General features: G+C 34.3%; 2 protein-coding genes across 2 annotated transcripts; one reads left to right on the plus strand and one right to left on the minus strand.

Moving 5' to 3' along the window:
* Window positions 1-4,303: 4,303 nt before the first annotated feature.
* On the minus strand, window positions 4,304-4,944 carry LOC106350526 (ctenidin-1; the record flags this gene model as incomplete). Its single annotated transcript, XM_022688447.2, has 1 exon — window positions 4,304-4,944. A coding segment is annotated over exon 1 (567 nt), but the record flags the coding sequence as incomplete, so codon positions are not given.
* A 1,911-nt stretch (window positions 4,945-6,855) lies between these two features.
* Window positions 6,856-11,503, plus strand: LOC106350523 (cytochrome P450 84A1-like). The gene is made up of 2 exons (XM_013790397.3): window positions 6,856-8,102; window positions 8,638-11,503. Exons 1-2 carry the CDS (start codon window positions 7,185-7,187, stop codon window positions 9,262-9,264), a joined length of 1,545 nt encoding a protein of 514 aa, XP_013645851.1. The 5' UTR covers window positions 6,856-7,184; the 3' UTR covers window positions 9,265-11,503.
* Window positions 11,504-17,869: the final 6,366 nt, after the last annotated feature.

Raw genomic sequence — 17,869 nt, forward strand, 5'->3', positions numbered from 1 at the left:
TTTTGTTCCCAAACTAGCACTCAAGGCCAAAAGTCACAAAAATAGCACTCAAGGGGTAGGGTTTAGGGTTTAGAATTTAGAGTTTAGGGTTTAGAGTTTAGGTTTTAGGGTTTAGAGTTGAGAAGTGAGGTTTTGGGGATAAGATTTCAAATTTTGAAAAATAAAAAAATTTAAATTTTTCAAAAGATAAAATGTTATTTTGGTCATTTTAGTTTTTGAGTGCTATTTTTGTGATATAAATTTAGAAATGTGCTATTTTGGAGATTTGCCCTTTTTGGAATGTGAAATTTATGATTCTAATAAATATATAAATACTTAAAAAATATATAAAAAATTTAAAAAAATAGTTTCAAACATAATTTTCGTTTTTCAAAAAGAAATTTGAAAAAAAATAAAAAAAAATTCAAAAAAAAAGTTTTATAAAAAAATTCGAATTTGAAAAAGTATATTTCGAAAAATAAAAAAAATGTAAATTTTTTTTTTAATTCTTTATTTTTAATTTTTTTATTTAATTTTTAGTTTTTTTTTAAATAATAATTTATTATATATATAAATAACAAGGACATAAGAGTCTTTTGTCACTTAATGAAGAAGGTACTTTTGAAAATGTCTCATTAGTGGTGGTAAAAATGAAAAGTGGTACCATGAAAGTGGTAAACATGTAATTTCCCCTATTTAGTTTTTAAATTTAATAAAATGAATGTGTATATCTCATTTTAGAAAATCTTAATAAGTAATTTTACTGAATAGAAACAGGAGACTATTATTTTTCATAAATGTGTGATTTTTATTAATTAGTTGCTATAACTATGGAATATTGTTATTTAATGTAATTTTAAAAATGCCGATTGAGAATTTCATGTTTCCCTTTAAAGTTGCAAAAAATCTCATCGCATATTTTGTGGAGAATTTGAACATATGATATTTTTTTTTTTTTTTGCTAACCGAGTATCCTGGCCCCACCGAGGTGGTCCAGACTAGAGAGCGAAGTGAGCATGGACGCTGCCAGGGCGTCACCATGTGGCTCACCGTGTAACGGTCTTCGGTCTCGGATGCTGCAGCGCATATGTAAATTCCGCAGTGGCCAAGGCTCGAACATATGATATTTAATTAGTAATCTATAACTGAAACATATCTTGTATATTATAATAATCGTATAGTTATAATTAACTAAAGTTTATAGTCTATGCATATTTGACCTACGATCCACAATATCACATATATAGTAGGTTTGTAAGTATAAGTTATAATATTAGTAAAAGGTATAAGTTATCCTATCATTGGGTTTGATTATTAAGTCCAAATCATCAAAGGAAATTATCTTTAATGAAATATGTTTTAAATAGATCCAAAAAGTGTAATATCCAAAAATTCCAAATCATGAAAGATCCGTATTTCTAATGAAATGTGAATAGGTTTAAAACTTAAATGATATTTTTTTAATAGATAAAAACAAGATTTTAAATTAATAGAGTAGATGCCACTACGCACAATATTCTTAAATTGCAAAATATATATTGTTTTTGCCATATATATGAAATCTCATAAAAAGGAAGTGTTTGGGACATTTTACAAAATTTTAAACAAACTAAGATTTACCTTGGCAAATAGAGATTTTGAAACTGTGTCACTCAACTCTCTCTCAATCCTACTAAACTAGGATGAGACCCACGCACGTTAATACATGCATAAAAATCATATATTCAAAGTAGGATTGTTCAATTGAGAGGATATTTTGGTTTATAAAAAAATTGGATACCATATTAAAATCATATTTGTTTTGGTTTGGTTCAGTTTATATAATGTCGGTTTTTGGTTTATTCATTTTAGTCTGGTCTCGGTTTCGGTTTTTTGATATTTTGGTTTATAAAAATTAGACACCATATTAAAATCACATTTATTTTGGTTTGGTTTATATACTGTTAGTTTATGGTTTATGGTTTATTCAACTTTATACCCAAAAAAAACTTAAACTGTATTTATTTTTTATTACATTTTGTTAAGTTATTTTATATGATTAAAAATCAAATTTATTAAATACTACTCTAATTTTTAAATAGAATGTTTTTTATATTATATATAACTATTAAAAATAATTGTTAAATAAATTATAGTTATTATAGATTCATAAGATGAAAAAAATGATTAATAATATATTAAATTTAAGACACATATATGTCAATTATTAAAATTAACGTCTAAAATACATGTATATAATTATATTATGTAATTTACATAAAACTATACTACTATATTTTAATTAATCAGTTTATTTGGTTTATATGGTTTGATCAGTTTATATACTGAATCATATCTACATACCACAGTTTCTAGAAATAACATTTATTCGGTTTATACAGTGTTACCAAATTAAACTAATTTTTTATTTCGATTTGGTTCAGTTTTAGTTGGTCTGGTTTTTACCAAGCTGAACACCCTTAATTCAAATTACTAAATCATAGACAGTTTGCAAACATGTACTACAATGAAAATCTTCGCTATCAAAATCAGATAGTTGGTCTTATTTTTGCATCTTAAATATAATACTAAATATCATAGATAGTTGGTCCGGTTTTTGAATCTTAAATATAAAATTTTCGCATTTACCTCGTACTAAAATGTGTATCAAGGCAATTATAGTAGATATTTATGTATACAATATTAAGTTAATCATATTTAATTATTTCTTTTAATAAGGAAACTATCAATTATACGTAACTGTTTCCATGCCCAACGAATATGGTCTCGAGTTTGGTTTATTAAAACTTCTTATCATATATTTTTATGTTTGGGTGCAAATTCCAAAATTGAATTACATGGAACATTTTACGCGGGATGAACATTTTATATAAAAATAATTTTTACGTCTTATATATATTTTTTATCTTTGGGTGCAGATCTCAAAATTTTCGATGTGGTATTTTTGATGCAAATTTCAAAATTAACATATTTATTTATTTTAAATGGTACATAGTTTAATTTAAATGATATTATATATATATATATATATATATATATATATTATTTAATATGAATATCTATTAAATAAAAATTCATATTAATACGATTTTATGATCCTTTGTATCTTGTTATAACACAAGAAAAATAAATCACTGATCACAAAAATTTTAAGGTGATTTTTAACATTTTTTGTAATTTAAAATCGTTTAAAACTTCAAAATATAAAATATAAAAAAAAAATCTAAATTTTATATTATATGATTAATGTGATCATTTAATTTCTTTTAATAATATAAAATTGAACAAAAATGAGTAAAAATCTAAAAAATGTTATCAAATTTTTATTATTCACAGTCATTAATTGTCATATATATGTTACATATTAGGTAATTTTATAGCTTTTATTTAAGGAAAAAAATACACGATTCTTATATTTTGGGTTAATATAATATTTTTTTAGTAATTGGATTTTGGACCAACATTTTTTTCAATTGATTCTTAAGATGTCACGTAAGCTAAATTATCATTCTAATTAAGTGACACCTAAGCAAGATCTCTTTTTAATTAGTACAAACCGAAGATTACAATTTTTTTAATGATTTTCAATTAATATATAAGAGATATTATGACTAGATCTTAGTTAATTATAAGAAGTATGATTAACCTCTAATTAAATTGTTTTTTTTTTGACTAAACCTCTAATTAAATTGTTCCAACCAGTTTCCAACTTCTCTTTAACTTAACACAACACCAACTTAATTTACGCTACGATCGTCTCAACTCATCCTAATACGAAAATAAATAAACATCTCTTCGGTCATATAAATCAAAACATTTGATTACATATTAAAACTAAAGATTGAATTTGAGGGTATATCTTTCATAACCTTTGAAGCAAATGAAAATAGTGTTATTATTCATTTATTTTGTTGAATATCCATTTATAAGCACCCAGCAGCATCGAAGAAACTAAATAAAGAAGAATCATGTATTGAAATTCAATAGTTATGTAACCCATGACATGTAAAATATATAGTCTTAGCATGTTTAATTAGTTTTGACCTTTCGTTGACTTTTTATTACAACCGGGAAACCAACAACCACCGCTATTTCCGGGACCCCACACTCCTGCGTTCCCTCCCCATCCCCATCCTCCTCCGCCTCCCGCACCATATCCACCGCCCCATCCACGTCCTGAGCCATCTCCAACACCTCCGTCACCTCCGTCACCTCCGTCACTTCCGTCACTTCCGTCACTTCCACCACCACCTCCTCCACCTCCACCACCACCGCCACCACCACCACCGCCACCACCACCACCGCCACCACCACCACCGCCACCACCTCCATTTCCACCACCACCACCACCGCCACCACCTCCACTTCCACCTACTGAGGGTCCATTGCTAGGGCCACCTCCTACGCCAATGCCAATGCCAATACCAGTACCAACGCCAACATTGTCGTCATTTCTATCATCTCTTTTCTCCCTTTTGTGGTCATTGCATTCTTCATTTCCACCACTGCCATCTCTTTCACATTTTCCATTTCCTTTGCCGCCGCCTCGTCCTCCACCTTTGCCTCCACGACCTCCTCTTCCCCCATTTCCTGGACTCCCATCTCTTCCGTTGCAACCACCGCAGTCTCTTTCTTTCCCTCTACAGCTTTCGCAGCCTCCTCCTGCTCCATCACTTTCTTGGACTCTTCTCTCTTTGATATGTGCACTCACCATACCATTTTTAAACGCTTTTCCGGATCCCAAATCGGAAGATTGATCAGTACCATTAAAGAATCTTCTCGGGGGTCCATAACGTAGCCCTTGAACGGAACTTAAGCTCAAAAGAAACAACACAGCACTAGAAACTAACAAGCACACCACAATGCTTGACATTCTCACCAATATCTCCATCGCGATTTCTCTCAATCAAAATCCTTCTCCATTCCCTTCGTTTTTATACTCTTCTAAACCTAAGCAAATTAGTCTATGTAATTAAAATGAGCAGCCACATGCCATGAACATGCATTACCCAAATGAAACCTACCATCTTTTATATATATTGAAGGAGCTAAACCACAAAGAGGAGATGACGTTGTAGAAAACTACATAAATATTGGTTCACGCCCCAAGTCCTCGTTATAGAGTGGTCCATTTCAATATTATTGTGACCCCAAGCACCAGTGTATTTTCTAGGCCTGGACGATTCATATTCGAGTCGTTTGCAATTTGGGTCCTTCTATTGAGTCTTAAGAGGGGTGTATTGAATCTGAAATTTGAAGTAATTTGATTTTTAATGAGTTTGTAGATGATTGCAGAAGAATTAGAGAATTTGGTGTGATTTTTGTTAAAACACTTTAGAATTTCATCTAAAACAGTGAGATTTAGATTTTAATTTTTATAACTAAGAAACTCCCCTCAAACACTCTAGAAACAATTAAAGTACTCTAAAATCTCCAATTTACATTTTGTTCAATAACAGTGGATTTCAAAGTGTTTTATGAAATGCCAAGTTCAATAACATTGGATTTTAAGTGTTTTTTTTTTAAAATTCATGTTTGAATAACAGTGAATTTGTCATTTTAATACAAATCACTTGCCAAAAAATATGTTTTATTTTCATTAAATTTTACCCAAAAAAAAAGAAAGAAAAGAGATTAATTTAGGCGCAAACAAATAGAAAAATGCATGAAAAAAAAACTTGATAAAAAAGTAAATGAATTCTGTTTTTTGTAACATCAAGTAAATGACTATATTCCCATCAGCTGATTAGCTTGCTTAATAAATCTTTTCGGCCTCTTAGTTAAGAGTCAATCAGTTGTTTACAATCTCAGGTTCGCTCGAGTTACGTCTGTACATCTTTGTTCGAGATCTATTCTGTTGTCATTTGTTGTTGTCAATTTCTCGTAATATGCTTTCTTTTGTGAAATGTCATTTTCTGTCACAAATTTCGGTAAACGTGTAGATATTATCTTCATAATCAAAGTTGGTATCACGAGAGAGAAATGTCACCAACTTTTTGGAGGAAATGAGTCATGCTCTTTGTTTAGGATCATTTTGTTAACAATTATTACCTTTTTATTACAAAAAAAAATTAGCTCTTTTAAATCGTTATGTTAAACTCTACTTGTATTTAGCTCTAAAAAACTCTTCTTGTATTCGTAGAGATTTATATAAAGAAAAATCTGAAGATTACTGTCTCTTAATTTTGGAGCAAATTCAAAGGCTTAAATCCTATGTTTGTTTAATGTGATATAGTACCAACTAATTCTTTTACAATCAGGGGCGGATCCAGGATTACATGTAGATGGGGCACATAAAAATTATACATTATATTGTTTCATTTGGCGGCACTCCTTATGTTTTATACTAATAACTATAAAAAATTAAAAGACCCCATATCATTGGCTTTGCGTCCACCACTGTTTACAACATAGTAGAAGAGAAGAGAATGTAGTTAATCAATATTATACAAAGGAGATAACTAGATCTCTTGGTGGTTGAAAGCCAACAACAAATCATCATACGTACATAAAAGGGGCCTAAATCATGCCAAGGAAGTTGGTCACTCTGCCATGATATAATATATAATACTCTACTAAAATTTAATTATTTCATTCATAGAGCTTGTGAATCCATATGTATGCACTTTACACTAGTCTTCTCTGTTTCGTTTTGCTTAGTTATGCCATCAATTTTTGAACGACGAATTGGATTATAGAAGCAAGATATGATGAGATAGCGCTGTACTTTCTTAATTAACATGTATTTTCAATTTGGTACATCCTTTCAAAACGTTATTAAGTACGTAAATGCACAAGTAGATAACCTTTTCACTTGTAAGACCACCTTAGATATGGGAAATGGAAATAGTTATATTGGCATGTCACATGAATAATAAAATAACAGTATATCATAATTAAAATTTAAACGCTAAAACTTAATAGTAATATGCCGAATAATAACAAAATGTTTCACATATGACCACAAAACAATGTCTATACATAATTTAGTGCCGTGTTATTTTTGTATATATGATCTACCACAAAAAAAAGTTGTTCATTTTGCAAAAGTCAACTCATTCTTTTATATGAAAAGTCCACTCTTTGAAAGTTTTTATATTGTTAAGATGATAAAAATATACTCATAAATGGGGCCAAGTTATGGTTATAAAAGCTAGCGTTGGCCTTTATAATCACATCATCTCAAATTAATTGACAAACTAACAATGGAGTCTCTGTTATCACAAACACTAAACCAAGTAATAGATCCCACACCGTCAGTTCTTCTTATCACCATCTCTCTTCTAGTTGTAGTCTACCTCATCTCACAATGGTTTAAACCGCTCTACCCTCCCGGTCCCAAAGGCCTACCCGTAATTGGAAATATGCTAATGATGGACCAACTCACACACCATGGTCTAGCCAAGCTAGCCCATAAATACGGTGGTTTGTTCCATTTACGAATGGGATTTCATCACGTGTTTGCCATCACATCACCTGACGTCGCCCGACAAGTCCTCCAAGTCCAAGACATCAGCTTCTCGAACCGGCCCGTGACTGTAGCCATAAACTACTTAACCTACGATCTAGCCGACATGGCCTTCGCTCCTTACGGACCCTTTTGGAGACAAATGAGGAAAGTGTGCGTCATGAAGGTGTTCAGCCGGAAACGGACCGAGTCATGGGCCTCGGTCCGTGAAGAAGTAAACAATATGGTCCGGTCTTTGTCTAGCAACGTCGGTAAGCCCGTTAACGTTGGAGAGCTCATTTTCACATTGACACGGAACATAACGTACCGAGCGGCGTTTGGTGCGGCCTGCGAGACAGAACAAGACGAGTTCATAAGGATCTTGCAAGAGTTCTCAAAGTTATTTGGAGCATTCAACATCGCGGATTTTATACCGTTCCTAGGGTGGTTTGATTTTCAAGGGATAAACAAGAGGCTTGTTAAGGCTCGTAACGATCTTGACGGGTTCATCGATGAAGTTATTGATGAGCATATGAGGAAGAGGGAGACTGTAAACGTTGATGAAGATACAGATATGGTGGATGATCTACTTGCGTTTTATAGCGAGGATTCATCAACTAATCGTAATAAGAACACCGTAAAACTCACACGTGATAATATCAAAGCCCTCGTCATGGTAAGCCAAAAACGTTACCTTTTTTATTCATTGATTTTCCTCTTAGTAATCATTTAATCCTTGTTCACATTTTCTATAAATATATAAGATAGTTTAGTTGTAATAATGTTTAAGCCAAATTAAAATTATTTCGACCAATTTACTAAAAGAATATTTGAAGTTGATAGTTTATAGTTTATAGTATATTGGGATGACTGATAGTTTCGATAATATTTGAAGTTGATAGTTTATAGTATATTAGAAGTTGATAGTTTATGTATTACTTTTCTTGTTTGTATATAAAAATACCATTTTGGTTTTGGAAGTGATATATATCTTTGTGTTACACTGTTCGGAATCATACATTTGATTTGAGATGGAATATAAAGTAGTACAGAGTATAAATTATTATATTTCAGTTGATTATGAATTTGAAATTCGTGATTTTTAACGGTTTTTTGATAACTAAAATGGTAGCTCGATATACTAAAATGGTAGCTCGATATATTAATTTTTTTTAAAACTAATATTAATTTACTTTATTAATTACTGGAAGGATGTTATGTTTGGAGGAACGGAGACAATGGCGTCAGGGATCGAATGGGCTTTGACAGAGCTTCTACGTAACCCAGCTGAACTCAAACGGCTCCAACAAGAACTCACCGAGGTCGTGGGTCTTGACCGGCGCGTGGATGATAACCACCTCGAGCAACTAACGTTCCTAAAATGCACACTCAAAGAAACCATGAGACTCCACCCACCGATCCCACTCATCCTCCACGAGGCTATTGAGGACACAAAGCTCCAAGGCTTCTCTGTTCCCAAAGGCTCACGCTTGATGATCAACGCCTTCGCTATCGCACGTGACCCCAAGTTGTGGGTTGACCCGGAAGCGTTTCGACCTTCTAGGTTTATGGAACCGGGTATGCCTGATTTCATGGGGACTAACTTTGAGTTTATACCCTTCGGGGCAGGTCGGAGATCGTGTCCTGGAATGCAACTTGGGCTTTATGCGATGGAGGTGGCTGTGGCTAACATCATTCACTGTTTCACGTGGAAGTTGCCTGACGGGATGAAACCTAGTGAGCTCGACATGAGCGACGTCATGGGTCTTACCGCTCCCAGAGCCACGCGATTGATCGCAGTGCCTGACACGCGCCTCATCTGTCCGGTGTGTCCTTGACCATGGAGAGAGTTTCACTGTTCTGTTCAGGATTAACGGTTCAAAAGTTTTGTCTTCTCTCTCAAGATCTTGCTATCTTTTCAAAAAAAAAAATTAAATTATGTTTTTCCACATTGGGCATGCTTTGTTTTTCGTCACAGGGGCTTTTTCTTCCTCAAATGTAACTGTAAATAAATAATAAATAAAATAAATTTGACAATGAAAGGATTTTAAGTACCTTGCATAGAAAGCAACCCCGAGTTGCTGAATTTGAAGCTTTAGGCCTCTACACCATTTGGCTCAATTTCCGATCCTTTTTGTTTCGGTCCAATGTTGAGAAGCTTCTTCTCTGGTTGAGTCTTTGGCTATATAGACTACCTTTGTTCTTCACAATTGGAGCCATGATGCTTGGCTTGGATAGCTTTTGCATCGTTAACTTTAAGATTCTCAACATGGTTTACAATGGTGTAAACACGGTAATTCCAATTCCTAAAAGCTTCTATAAACCGAAAGTGCGTAGCGGATATCAACGAGAGTTTATTACCCTACAAAGTGTAGACATATTTCTGACCATTTATGTTTCTCATACATCCTCTAGAATCTAAATATGCAACTCAAAGAACATCAGCATTAACGTACTTCTAATAAATCACACATAATGCACTCTTATAGCTAATGAATCGAGTAAACCTATCATGAAACATTATAAGTTTAAACTTGAATTTCTCAGACCTAAATCAAAGCAAACTATCACATAGATCTTGGATCCCTTTCGGTAAGTGATACAAACCCCCATTAGTTAATGATCTTGCTTGATATACAACTTTGGGGATGAAATAATTCTCTTTTGCCTTTAGAATAAACGTGCCTTACAGGCCAAGAGTTTCAGAGTATTCAAAGTTCTGAGATGGAAGAAGACTGACTGTGAACGTATTGTATATGCAGTATTTTAGCTTAATCATATACTATAAAACAACTTCATCACCTCTACCATTGTTTTAATTAATGCTATCCAAACCCATATACCAAAGACTTGAAAAGAACACCGTACATAGTGCTTGTAGTCGGAGCTTTATGATTTATCGATGACATGTTAAACCTTTTTTTTTTTTTGTAAAAGAAAACGAAACATGTTAAAACTTTTTCGTCGCTTTCGTACATATTATGGTCCACTCTCTGATCATATATCATGATTAATCATCGTCTCTTTCTCTTCACGACTTCATTTTCATTTGTTCATTTTACTAATGATTTCACACCACAATTTGGTGAAATATGTCAACCGTGTCCGTGTGCGTGTATTCGATTTGATTATTATTAACAATCTCATGCTGAAACCTAGATTAAATTCTAATGTTTGACTTCTAATGTTTGAAATGTTAAAAATATGAAAGTTTTTTCCATTTGAGAAGCTTGTGTCTCACGGCTATTACATGTAAAATAATTATTTGCTGGACAACGCATTATGTTAGTGGAGGACAATAAAAAAGGAAAGAGTAAAACACAAGATTAATTGTTGTTTGATTCTAAAATACATATATAAGGTCCACATATAACATGTAGCATCTTATTTCTAGGTAGGCTATAGGTATAATATATGTTTCAAAAAGTTCGTTTTTCTTTCTTATAACCGTCTGTAACTAACCTTACTGAGTACTAGAATAACCGTTCTATGAAAAGAAAAAACGAACCTTACTGAAAATATAAATTAATATACTTTTAACTATAAAACCAAGTGATAGCTGGTGCTTGTACTGGACGAGCCAAACTATATTATTTTTGAATATAGCGGAAATTCTAATTTTACCACAAATCTAATAGCACATATTTACTTGTAGCGGTGGTGCATAAGAAGAATCGATGAGTCATTACACTATTTTGTATCATTAAAGGATTTCCAATTGTTAACATCATTTTTTCCTCAAAATAAAGTAAACTCAAAATATGAGTTTATATTATACTCCATTGGTTTCCTTTATTTTTCCATTTAAAAATATTGTAAGTATATTCCATAATACTTATGATTAATTCTAACAATGATTGTTATTTAATAATATTACAAATTTATCCTAAAAGAATATATTTTAACTATATCTTTTTCATATACATAATTTAATTTATAAAAGAAATAAAATTATTTATAAGAACTCAGAATTGTATTATGAAAATATTAACAATTTTGTTAAAGCATAAAACACAAATATTAAATCTTTTTAGATACAAAAAGTATATAAAATTGAAAGTTCAATTTATAAATGAAAAATATAACACTAAAATGAGTTTGCGAGTAATATTCTTTCAAATTTGAATAAAATAAACCTATTTTTTTCCTCAGAATGATGCATTATTGAAGAATGTTTTTCTTCAAAAAAAGGAACTGTTAAAAATGGTCTTAGATTATCTCTAATATAAAATTATATTTTTTATTAAACTATATAAAATTAAAAAAAATCTAATAAAAATAAGATAATATAAAAACACAGAAATTGAATAAAATTCAAAAAATTAAATAAAAATCACAAAATAAAAAAAAAATCATAATATTTTTTAATTCCAAGATATTTAATAAAAAACAAACATATCATTGTTGAAAATAACAGTTTCAAGCATATCACTAATAACGATGTGTTTCTCACATAACCATTTACAATGACGTTTTGACATATCTATCATTTTGAATGATGGTTATCGAAAACATCATTATTGATTTATCAACCATCATTTTAACGATGATATCGGAAATTATCATTAGAGATATGTCAAAAACGTCATTGTTAATGGTTATATGAAAAATCACCATCTTCATCAGTGATATGTTTGAAATTTTTATTGTCAACAACGATAGGTTTGTTTTTATAAAAAAACTTATATTAAGAAAAAAACTATTTTTGATTTTTTTAAAATTTTGTGGTTTTTCTTTAATTTTGGTTTAATTTTCTGAATTTTTATTTAATTTTATGTATTTCAATTTAATCTTATTTATTTATTGAATTTTTATTTAATTTCCTGTATTTTAATTTAATATAACTTATTTTGAAATTTATTTAATTTTATGAATTTTATTCAATTTTCTGAATTTTTTCTAATTTTCTGAATTGTTATTTAGTTATCTGATTTCTTATTTAATTTTTCTGATTTTTTTTAAATATTTATTTTATTAATTAAAATTTTATTTTTTTTCAAAAAAAACCGACACATCATCACAGTTATCTGTTGTACATGTCAGTTTTTAGCTTGATGAACAAGTAAGCCAAGTTGAAGGTTTTTTGTGATACATATGCCACTTTGAAGGTTTGAACTGCTAGTGAAAAAACTTTAACGTTTAAAGTGTCACTACGTGCCACTCTCAAGGTTTTTTATGCGATTTTGCCTATTAAAATGCATAGAACATAGTACATGCTATAAGTTTTCAGTCATAACGTAGGCATAGACCGATAAATCGAGAATTAAAAACCGAACCTAAAAAACTTAATTGAAAGCCAAACTAATGTTCACAAATATCTAAATGCTTTATATATCCATGGAACCAAAAAAAAAACTAAAACCAAACTGAGAACCAAATAAGTATCCGAATATTCAAAATACAAATTATATGCCTAAAATATTATTTATACTTAGTTACGTTTAAAAATTATAAAATATACTTAAATACTATTTTATAAAGAAAAATACACAAAAAATCGGATAACCCAAATATTTTATCTAAAATATTTAAAATTAACATATTTATCCAAAAACCCGAACTACCCAAATATTTTTTATCCAAAATATATAAATTTATCAGAATTATTCAACTTTTTACCCAAAAAAATCTGATCTCTTACTCAAATTATCTGCAATTTTCTGAAAAAAAACAGAACCAAACTGAAACTTAATTGGATCCAAAATTTATTGGATAGTACTTGGTTCTTAATATTGTATCTAAACTAGACTGAAAACAAAAAAATAAACTAAAATGTAACCAAAATTTATAAATAACCGAACAGTTCTATATTTTATAACAGAAAACCAAAAAGTGAACTGGAACCAAACTGAAAACCAAAAAATATGCCTACTTATGAGTTGAAAAAGATTAATTTTAAATAGAAATTGAGGGAACAAAATGATTAAGCAACGAAAGAAAAAAAAGTAGATTTCCCGTAACTCTCATTTTCTGCATTCTTTTTTTTTTTTGAATGAATGTAAAATTTTATTCAATCAAACTGTACTACATCAAGTGCTACTTCTTTATTTTTTGTACAAATAATCAAAAAATAGAAACTTGATTCAAACTACCAGTCTCATCTAGACCCAAACCAGACCATCAAACTCTCTTCAAAATGTTTGTGCCCTGTTCCTTTAACAGACAGGAGCTTAAGCCTGATTGTCTTGTCGATAAACTGGACCAAACGAGCTGCATCATGTGGCTGTTGACCATGCCTACGCGAGTTTCTTTCTCTCCATATCGCATGAAGAGTTGCTTGTAGAGTGTATCGGATGAGGAATGTCATCGTTGGATTAAGCCAAGGTTTGGATATAATCTCAACTAACTCATTCCAATCTGCAGAGTATCCCTCCTGCATCATTCCTCCTACTAGCGTTTTCCACACCTGTTCTGAGTAGCGACATTCGAAGAAGAGGTGGGAGCATGATTCCTGTGTGTCGTTACAGAGGACGCAGGTGGTGTCGAGTCCCGTTATCCACTGTTGCATTCGGTCCAGAGTTTGAAGTCTACCACGCAATGCAAGCCAAAGAAAGAAGGAGTATTTCGGAGTTGATTGGGAAAACCAAACTCCTTTGCTCCATGTACAGGTATGGTGGTTTCCTCGTATCTGTTCCCAGGTTCTCTTAGAGGAGAATTTGGTTGCAAAATTGTCATCAGCTTGTCTCCACAATGTGATATCATCTTCCTGGCAAGCACTGCTTCGAAGGGCGTTTAGTTCCTCTTCCACTTCATTCAGTATACTCAGCCTATGACGTCTTCTTCTACTGCGTCTCCCCAACGCCTCCGCCACTGTCGCATTCTCAGATATCCCCAGATCAATAACACCTCGATCTCCTATTTTTTCTTTAAGGTTACCATGCTTCGACCATTGATCATACCAAAAAGAAGTTTGTTTCCCACTTCTTATCTCTTTCTTCAGAAAAGGCTTTGCGATGTCTCTGAGCTTAAGTAGTTTCCTCCACACCCAAGAGCCAGAGCTTGCGCTTCCCTTAATCGACCAAAATGATCCCTTGCGTATCAGGTAGCAGTGTATCCATTGTACCCATAGGGAGGGGCCAAATGAACTGACTCTCCAGATAAGTTTGAGGCAGTGAACCATGTTAATTTCCTTCAGTGGTCGGAGACCCAAACCGCCTACACTCTTGGGTAGACAGACATCCTCCCAGCTTACCTTAGCTTTGGTTGTCTCTAAACTCGGTCCAGACCACAAGAAAGCAGAGCATAGCCTTTCTATTTCTTTCAAACAGCTGCCAGGTAATCTGAAGGCTGCCATCCAGAAGTTCGCAAGGCTCGTTATGACTGATTTAATAAGCTGAAGTCGACCCGCATGAGACAAGAACCTCCCTGTCCAGTTACTCATTTGTTTCCTGATTTTCTCGACTAGAGGCATGTAGTCATTCACCGTCATGCGTTTGGTTAAAAGAGGAAGCCCGAGGTACCTAACTGGTAGATCACCGGAGGAGAATGGAAAGCTAGACAGAATGTCTGCTTTCACCGCTTCAGATATACCTGCGACGTAGAGAGTAGACTTCTCCAAGCTAATATTGAGCCCTGATATGGCTGCAAACTCAGCAAATACTTTCAGCACTCCTTCTACAGATCTTTTGGTGCCATCAGTAAACACCAGCAGGTCGTCTGCAAAGCACAGGTGAGATAGGAGAATATTTTTGCACCTTGGGTGGTAGCCAATGTGCTTGTTCTCTACCGACTTATCTAGCATCAGTGAGAGAACGTTGATGCAGATGACGAATAGGTATGGGGAGAGTGCGCAGCCTTGCCTCATACCTCTCTTGCTTTGGAAAAAACCCGCTAGTTCGCCATTGACTTGCACTGAGAAGGAAGCCGTGCACACACAGAGCTTAATCCAGTGAACAAATTCCTCAGGCATGTTTAGTGCCCTTAGGGGCAGGAATGGCCAATGTACCGAGTCAAAGGCTTTTGCAAGGTCGATCTTCATAGCGCATCGAGGTGAGATCTTTGACAATCTCCGTCGCAAGAAGCAAGTTCTACACTAGTAGCCTGTCTTTAACAAAGGCTGACTGGTTATAGGAGATGCATTGGGGGAGTGTGCTCTTCAGTCTGTTTGCTATAATTTTGGAGATGACCTTGTATAGGACATTGCAGCAGGAGATTGGTCTGTAGTCTCGCATCTCCTGTGCATTTTCTGTCTTCGGGATGAGTGCCAAGATTGTTGCATTGAGACCTGTGGGGAGGAAACCTTTGCTAAAGAAGGATTGAACCGCAGCTGTCAAATCCTTAGCAATGATGGGCCAAGACGCCTTGAAGAACTCCGTAGTGAAGCCATCAGGTCCAGGTGATTTGTCGCTCGGCATTCGAAATACCACCTCCTTGATCTCGCTCTCTGTTACTGGCTTTATCAGCATTGCCCTTTGCTCGTCATTGCAGCGGAAGGGTACGAGATCTTGGAGATCAGCAACTGTCTTCTCTACCATACCCGGAGGTTCCAAAGACAAAAACTCATTGAAGAATCTCTCAGCCTCGTGTTTGATCTCCTCTTGAAAAGTGACAATGTTCCCCGAGGAACACTTGATTTCTCTGATAGCATTTCTGGTTTCTCTGACCTTTGCCGCATTGTAGAAAGCTTTGTTGTTTCTGTCTCCTACTTGTAGCCAGTGGAGCTTAGAGCGTTGCTTGAGGACCTTCTCCTCAATATTTGAGATCCTCTGCCATCTCTCTGCTGCCGTTTGCTCCGTTAAGATGTTTCCTTCGGTGGGATCTAGCATCACCTTCTCTTGCTTCTCGCATAGGTCCTGGTAAGCTTCTTTAACCCGCTTCGTAAGTTCTCCAAGTTTATCTTTGCTCAGTCTTCGGATCAAAGGTTTGAGGCCTTTGAGATACTTGGAGAATCTGAAGAGGGCAGTTGTGGACTGGAACAAAGGCGTTGTGTCTTTCCAATAGTCTGAAACTGTTTCCAAGAACTCCGGAGTTTCTACAATAACATTAGAGAACTTAAAAGGTCTGCGTTTTCCCACTGCCTCAGCCCGGAGATGAAATCTTCCCCGAAGGTGATCTGAGCAACCTCCCGCCTCAAAAATGCCATAAGCTTGAGTTCGCTGGTTGAGCCAGGTCTCATTTACCAGAATTCTATCCAATTTTTTGCAGACCGTTCCTTCTCCCCTCCTGTTGCACCAAGTAAACTTCGGACCCTGATATCCCATGTCGAGCAATTTGCAATGTTGAATAACACTCTCAAAGTCCCGCATTCCTGGAGTAGTCAGACCCGAATCTTGGTAGCTGGAGTGCTCATCCCCATCTAGTATCTCATTGAAGTCTCCCATTATTACCCATTCCTTATTTTTGAACATTGGTGAGTTCTGATGAGACTTGATATCTTCCCACAACTCTTTTCTCTTCTCTGCAGTGTTTTCCGCATAGACAAAGGAGCAGAGAATCTCCTCGTCTTCCCCTTCCACAAAAACTGAAACCGTAATTATCTGATCAGATTTGAAAACCGGAGTCACTCTAACTTGCGAACTCCAAAGAACCCATATCCTCCCTTTTCTACTAAACTCGTAATTATTTACAAATGACCAGCCTGGAAAATTTGTTGAGACAATTTGAGCTGATTTGCTCTCCTTGACTCGAGTTTCCAACAGACCACCAAACTGCAATCCCGTATTCTGTATCCATTGACGGACGACTTTGTGCTTAGCTTCCTTGTTAAATCCTCTCACGTTCCAGAAGAACCCAGTCATTGAGATGATTTGCGAGACCGTTTTCCCTGAGTTCCAGGGTCAGTGTCTTTGTTGGTGTGCTCAGAGAAGATCTTGTGGTTAGTCTTGGAGCTTCTTGGAAGAGAAGGCCGTAGACAACTCCCTCCACCAACACCAGTTCCTTGACGTTCCTCTTTCTCAGAATTGCTCCCATTCCCTTTATTTTGCTCCACCCTCGAAGTCTTCGTTTCTAGGGAGACCAACTGATCCTCGATCACAGCGGTTTCACTAGATGTATTCTCTTTATCTTCCTCATTCAGAATTCTTTCCCCCAACTCCTTGCCTTCTTGATTATCTTCTGTTGTGGTGCCCTCATCATCCTCCTCCACTACAGTTTCCCCCCTGTTGCTATCGCTGATATTGATTACCAAGTCACCGTTGTCGTCTGCATCATTAAGCGCTGAGAACCTCGATGGGGTGGCAATTCTCTCTTGGCCATACTTTGGAGTTGTTGCTGTTGGGCTTCTGCTTGTTTTCCCCGGGGACACTCGAGACCAGCCCTTTACAACTTCTCCCTCCTCAATTTCCCCTTCGTCCATTGCAACTTCCTCTGCTTCATCTTCTACTACAATCTCTTCTTCAGCCGCCATTTTCCCAGCAGCATCATCTTTACCTGCAACCTCCTTATCTCCCTCTGTCAGTATCTGTTTCTCCACTCCCCTCTTATGTTGTTCCTCCAGGCCATTTA

Source organism: Brassica napus, chromosome A6 (assembly GCF_020379485.1).
Source record: "Brassica napus cultivar Da-Ae chromosome A6, Da-Ae, whole genome shotgun sequence".
NCBI lineage: Eukaryota > Viridiplantae > Streptophyta > Magnoliopsida > Brassicales > Brassicaceae > Brassica > Brassica napus.

Excerpts from the sequence above, each read along its gene's own strand:
- LOC106350523 (XM_013790397.3), top strand. The coding sequence starts at position 7,185 with ATGGAGTCTCTGTTATCACAAACACTAAACCAAGTAATAGATCCCACA. Across the intron at positions 8,103-8,637 it reads ATATCAAAGCCCTCGTCATG|GATGTTATGTTTGGAGGAAC; the intron begins GTAAGCCAAAAA and ends AATTACTGGAAG.